Source organism: Pinus tabuliformis, chromosome 5_2 (assembly GCF_031772625.1).
Source record: "Pinus tabuliformis cultivar Carrire ecotype Pingquan chromosome 5_2, CPIR1, whole genome shotgun sequence".
Lineage (NCBI taxonomy): Eukaryota > Viridiplantae > Streptophyta > Pinopsida > Pinales > Pinaceae > Pinus > Pinus tabuliformis.
In genome coordinates, this window is record NC_142306.1 from 303143015 (window position 1) to 303149872 (window position 6858).

Here is a 6858-nt window from a genome sequence, read left to right on the forward strand (position 1 = left end):
TCTAAAATCAAAATCAAGTAGTCCTCTTTTGTTACCCTTAAACAATGTACATTGTTAAATGCCCTTAAAAGTAAATCCACATCTAAACAAGAGAATTAGCTACCAAATCCTACAACACTATTCAAATTTCAACTATGCATCAATTGCAAAACAAGCAACAACTTCAAGAAAGAAATAGTAGCTCCCAAATGCTACAAACATGAGATGCATGTGACAAATAGGGGCAATTACCCCATTCAAGTCAATCAATTTCATTTGATTAATAATCTTACAAATACAATTAATTAATTGATATTTCTCAATTTATTTAGTAATCCTACTAATACAAGTAATTAATTGATATTTCTCAATTTATTTAATAATCCTACCAATACAAATAATTAATTGATATTTCTCAATAAATGAATCAATTTCAAAATAACTTATGAGTCTAGTTTTTCACAGCTTCTCATCTCTACAAACATGTTTGAAACCAATTTTAAAATAAAGTACTCAATAAACACTATACAAAAATCTAAACTAAGATTATTGAAAACATTTCTAAATCCATTGGAATCATTTCTAAATCTTTAAAACAACTTTAAACCTAACAAATTCTTCATAGTTCAAAAAATCTTCTAAATTAAAATAATGCAGCAACACTAACACCTTTGATTATGATCCAAAAAACAACAATACTAACAGCGCTTTGAAAATGTCAAATGCAAGGAATTCCAAGATGATAAATTGATTACACCTCATTTTAGAGGAGAGAAGACTAGGTTTTGAACTAAGATGTGCTAATGTTTCTTTAGAGAATTTTAAGTCGGGTTTTTCACGGCTAGTCGTCTCTATAAAAATGTTTGAAACCAAATATAAAATAAAAATCTAAATTAACACGGGAAACATTTCTAAATCCATTGAAAAATTTTCTAAATCCATTGGAAACATTTCTAAATCTTCAAAACAATTTTAAACCTAACAAATTCTTAATAATTCAAAAATCTTCCAAATTAAAATAATGCAACAACACTATATAAACTAAAACATTGGAAACATTTCCAAATCTTTAAAACCATTTTAAACCTAACAAATTCTTCATAATTCAAAAAATCTTCTAAATTAAATAATGCAGCAATACTAACACCTTTCATTATGATCCAAAATGCAACAATACTAACATCCCTTTGAAAATGTCAAAAGGCAAGGAATTACAAGATGATAAATTGACTACAGCGCAGTATAGAGGAGAGAAGACTGAGTTTTGAACTAAGATGTGCTAATGTTTCTCTAGAGAATTTACAACCTTTTTCTATATTTGCAAAGTCCATAAAAAAGACAACTTATATGATCTTTGATAAAGTCCATAAAAAAGACAACTTATATGATCTTTGATAAATTGTTGCAAAGTCTATAAAAAAAGACAACTTATATGACTTTTGAAAACTTGCTAACTTTGATAGAGGAACAGAAACAACAACAACTAAAAAAAATCTAAATTACTCCCAAAGTATTAAAAGAAAAATAAAAAAAACATAAATTATAAAATATAAACAAACAAAAAACAAAACCAAAATAACTAAACTACTCACCAACCAAGAACCTGGAAGAAGAAGCTATCTAGAAAAACGATCATACTACACCAAATAACTTGTGTGATTACAAAAGATGACCAACCAAGAACCTGGATGTTTGGCAAGGAAAAAATGATGAATACAATACAATATGGATTGATCTGTAAAGTTCAAAATCAGCAATGATAGGATTAAAGTTAAAAATAAAGTGTGTAATCGACAAAATTTATGGATTGATCTGTAAAGTTCAAAATCAGCAGTGGTAGGCTTAAAGTTAAAAATAAAGTGTGTAATCGACAAAATTTTGAGCCCAATTCAAGTTTTTGCGCAGCGCAGCCAACATAGTAATCAAGCAAACCACTATTGCAAAGTGGGCAGCTTTGACTAAAGCATGACAATAGCATAACAGAACGACTAATTAAATGCCTTTGAATTTGAAGATGAACGAATAAAAACAAAAATCGAAACCACAGCTATCATTAAAGCACTCCCTAAAATTAAAATTGCGTTGGCATTTTTTCATTTACAAAAACAAAACTAAAAACAAAACACAAAAACTATCCCATTTTGTTTGGAAAGGCCCGCTTGCCGAATAAGATCCAAAACAAGATTTAAAAAGAAAGAGGGCATAGGAAATTGCTTTGGCATTTTTTCATTTACAAAACAAAAACATAAAAAACTACCCATTTTGTTTGGAAAGGCCCACATGCCGAATAAGATCCAAAACAAGATTTTAAAAGAGGATATAGGCTCGATATAGCAGCGGGCTGAGCAAGAACTAAATACAGTTTCTCTCAATAGAGTATATAATGGTTTTGGAATGTTTTCGTAAAAGAGTTTAATATTACTATTTTCATTTTTTGAACAACAAACTGACAACAACAACAAAAAAACCCACCAGCCGAATAAGATCCAAAACAAGAATTAAAAAGGACATGGGCTTCAATATATCACCGGGCCGAGCAAGATCTAAAGTACAGTGTCTCTCCATAAGAGAATATATGATTGTAGCCCATCAATGAATTAAAAAATTGAGTTTGCTATTAAACGCATTTGTTTGCAAAGAATAATCCCAGCTAGACAAGCTCAAATTTATCAATTTTATAGATGGCATATACGCAAATTGTAGGAAGTAAATGCCATTTCGTTACATTGCAGATGGCATATACGCGTATTGCAGAAAGACAATGCCCTTTAAATGCATCGCAGTAGAAAAGCAAACCAATATAGTTTCGAATGACTTTGATTTAAAACAAACAAACAAAAAAGATGCCCAAGACAAAGGCAAAGCGTTATTGGCCAATGAAAAATTATAGTGGAAAGGCATCCGTGGCAACCATAAACCCAGGTCCTCCTCTGACAAGGTTTCATTCATGTGTCTGCCCAAGTCGAGGCAAAGCGCTATTTGCTAAGAAAAAGGATACTCGGTAGAAAGGCATCTAGGGTCAAAAACAGAGCCTTTCTTGTTACAGGAATTCATTTGTTATTTTAAGGCAAAAGGCTATCTGCTACAACATATATGCAGAACATTCTAAAGCGATACACAGTAAACAACATTTTCCAACAAATGAAAATCGACACGAAAAAACATTACGAAGCAAACCTTAACAGATATGGTTAAACGCAAGATTGTCCTTCGACAGGCCCTATTTCTCAAAACTTAGAATCACATCTCAATGGTACTCAATTGAAAAGCAGAACGCTACTAGCGTGTACATACAAGTTTAATGCACTCAAACACCCCAAAAACGACGCTTAGTCATACACATTTCATTAACAATAATAATCTTCTGTAAAGAATTATCCATAATAATCTTCTGCCAAGAATAATCCATAATAATCTTCTGCCAAGAATAATTCATAATAATCTTAAGAATATCCATCAATAATGACCTTCTGCCAAGAACATATCTATCAGTTACTTCTGAAAGCTAAAAAACAATGTATTCCATTGGTCTATCGAAAAGTCGTCCACCAAAAACCCTATAATCCTAATGGAATATTAACAGTTCACAGTGCATTCTAATGGAAAATAGTATAACTTCGTCCACCTAAAACTGTATAATCTTAATGGAAGATTAATGGTTAAAACGCTTTAAGAATTGGCATTTTGCCAGATTCTGGCACTCAGGCAGGCAGTGATTGGCAATAGCATTGAGCCCCCAAAATGTGGGCATCAATTAACAGTCGAGCATAGTCTAAAACTCTTGAGAGGCGCTGCCAATCTCATCTCCCTTTCCCTTTCCAACCTTTTTGGGTAGTAAAACACCGTGAATATTCGGCAATACACCACCATTGGCAATTGTTACAGCACCTAGCAATTTGCTGAGCTCCTCGTCGTTTCTGACAGCTAGCTGAATGTGTCGAGGTACAATCCTGTTCTTCTTGTTATCCCTTGCTGCATTTCCGGCCAACTCGAGCACCTGCAATAAACACAACCCACTTAAATATATAAATTTATATTAAAAAAAATAGAAATGAAATTTATATTAAAAAAATAGAAATGAAAATATATGTTTTTAATGGTAGAACTCTTCACAATCAAAGTATCTTAGGGGTTTTCAAGATATTCAAGATATCTTAGGGGTTTTCAAGATATCTCAGGGGTTTTCAAGAGTGCTAAATTAAGATATGTAATCCAAAAAACGGTTTTAAACCATACAAATCAAAATTTAACTACAAATTTTTTCACCAAACTCTAACAAAAACTCAAATAGTCACACTAGAGTCTAGACACACTTAAAAGACTACTCTTACAAAATAAATGTTATAAGAAATCAAATGGAAACTCAAAATAGTCACACTAGACTACTGTTACAAAATAAATATTATAAGAGCATCATATAGACATCCCCTTCCAAATCATTTTTACTAACAGAGGCACAAACATATATCAAAGGAGGCATGGGCATGTCATCACTTACACTGTTGGGTTATGGGGCAATAATAACCAACCAAAAAAAAACAAAAAAACGTTTCCACTTACTATCTAACCTTCACTGACAAACACTTGATCTACCAAGCACTTGTTAGCGAACCCCGCCAAGATTGTGCATCAAGTAAGCTAAAAGAAACTTATTATGCCCACGGACTAACAAATGAAACGACTAACGTCAGCCTGAGATGCTCCCGTGACCCAGAAACCCTCGTTGACCAAACCCCGCCTATATAAAATAAAATAAAAAGATATATGTTGTTGCACATGGGATTAACAAAAAAATAAGTCAGTGGGGCTCTCAGGCACTTCCTTTAGAGTGTGCCAAATCACACTATAAAAAGTGAGTGGCATGCCACTTTAGGAGGCCCACATGACACAAACATATACATCACTTATATTGATGGGACAAAAACAAGAATAAACGCGGTACAAGTATAATCACTTATGTTTCGATGCTATACGAACAAAAACTCATTATCAAGATGCTGCGTCGCAGTTGATAAAACTAGTTCCATATGATGTGTCATTTTAATAATCTGCCACTTGAACTCAGAAACAATATTTATTAAGACATTATAATTCACACCTTTGCACCTTACCTTCACACCTTACTAGTAGGAATTTGAATCTAGGTGGCCAAGGTTATAGTTATTCCACTCAACCACCCAAGATAAATTTCACCTTACCTTCACACCTTACTAGTAGGAATTTGAATCTAGGTGGCCAAGGTTATAGTTATTCCACTCAACCACCCAAGATAAATTTTAATTGCCTTTAAAAATTAAAGCAAAAAAATAAAGAGGCTAATATAGTAGAAATGTTGTAATGTCTTTTTAAAGAATTTTTGTAAGTTTGCGGGACTACATCTTGGTCATGTCCCATAGATCACCCATAGATCACCCCAATCAGGGTGAGAAAAAGTGAAAAATTGAATCAATGACTTCACTGTCAAAACCCAGTAAACAAATGTCATCAGAACTCTAATAAAGACAATAACAAAAATCCACCTGGACTCAATAACAAAAGAAACCATAACAACAACAACAACAAAACAAACTGTTTGAAGCTTAAAACAATTGAAAAAAGAGGGTGAAAATTTAATGAGAGAGAAGGGACGGGGCTAATCCCTATAAAAGAGGGGACAAGGATAAACCCTGAAAAAAAGGAGCACCATGCACTAATCAACCCTCACGTCAAAACAGAAAATGCATGGGCACCTGTTTCATCCCATCAATCCCTGTGATAGAACATCCGACATTTTTCTCATCGCAATAAAGGAGAACTAATTATCCATATTTAAACAGGCCTCAAAACATAGACATTATAGAAAAACGCCTCTTCAGCATACGACATTTGAAAACCCCTAAAATTCCCCAATAATTTTTTAGGGAACAAATCCCCATTGAATATTGAAGAGCTCGAATCATAAAGATGGGCGCAAATAAAAATAACATTGAAATATGATTTTAGGGTTTTAGCCCGAAATGCCACGGGAGGAAAAAATTGAAAACAAGCTGCCCCAGAAATCAATGCCATAATATAAACCCAGTCAAGGGACTCTCATTTGCTATAAGAACAGATCAAACAGCCTACTACCGGGCCATGTGCCAATTCATTCACTTCGTCAAAACAACACCAAAAATGAATATTCAGAACCATCAACATTGGATTTATCTTTATTTTACCATCTAGGGTTTAAATATTCGGAACCATCAGTACCGCATTTATCCTTATTTTACCATCTAGGGCTTCAACTAATTAAAAAAACAATGCAGAAGCACAAATGAATCTACAAATAACTGAAATTGCAAAAGCCCTAAACAGTCATTAGCGAAGCTCAGAACCGAGCTCCTAATCATCAAGTAAGAAAAATCGCCCACCTTTCACCGAGAAAAAGGAATAGCAGAAAAATAATAACAGAAACCCTAAATCACGGTTTCAAAGACTCATAACTCACCTCTGCTGCTAGATACTCTAAAACCGCAGCCATATAAACCGGAGCCCCTGCCCCAACGCGCTCTGCATACTTGCCCGACTTTAGGAAACGAGCAATCCTTCCAACCGGAAATTGCAGGCCAGCCTTATGAGACCTCGAAACAGACTTTGAAGACTTCGCTTTCCCTCGGCCACCGCCACCTCCTGCAGAACTCATGATGCCGACTCCCCTCTTTACTGTTGATTCACAGGAACGAACCACTACCTCAACCCGTCAAATGAATAATTCTGTAATACGAACAGGCAGCAGCTCCAAAACCAACCCGACGCTATTGCAAAATTGTTGCTACCCTACCCTCATTATATAGTGCATTCCGGGTTCAAAATTTTGTTCTTAGTTTCACCTCGGATCGATGACGTGGAATAATGTTC

General features: G+C 34.1%; 1 protein-coding gene across 1 annotated transcript; it reads right to left on the bottom strand.

Moving 5' to 3' along the window:
* Positions 1–3353: 3353 nt before the first annotated feature.
* On the bottom strand, positions 3354–6769 carry LOC149158747 (histone H2AX-like). Its single transcript, XM_089436311.1, has 2 exons — positions 6449–6769; positions 3354–3976 (listed from the first exon to the last, which is right to left on the bottom strand). Exons 1-2 carry the CDS (start codon positions 6641–6643, stop codon positions 3752–3754), a joined length of 420 nt encoding a protein of 139 aa, XP_089292437.1. The 5' UTR covers positions 6644–6769; the 3' UTR covers positions 3354–3751.
* Positions 6770–6858: the final 89 nt, after the last annotated feature.

Bases quoted from the DNA above. Each gene is read 5' to 3' on its own strand.
- LOC149158747 (XM_089436311.1), bottom strand. From the start codon at position 6,643: ATGAGTTCTGCAGGAGGTGGCGGTGGCCGAGGGAAAGCGAAGTCTTCA. The intron at 3,977-6,448 runs GTGAGTTATGAG...TGTTTATTGCAG, and splicing joins TAGAGTATCTAGCAGCAGAG to GTGCTCGAGTTGGCCGGAAA.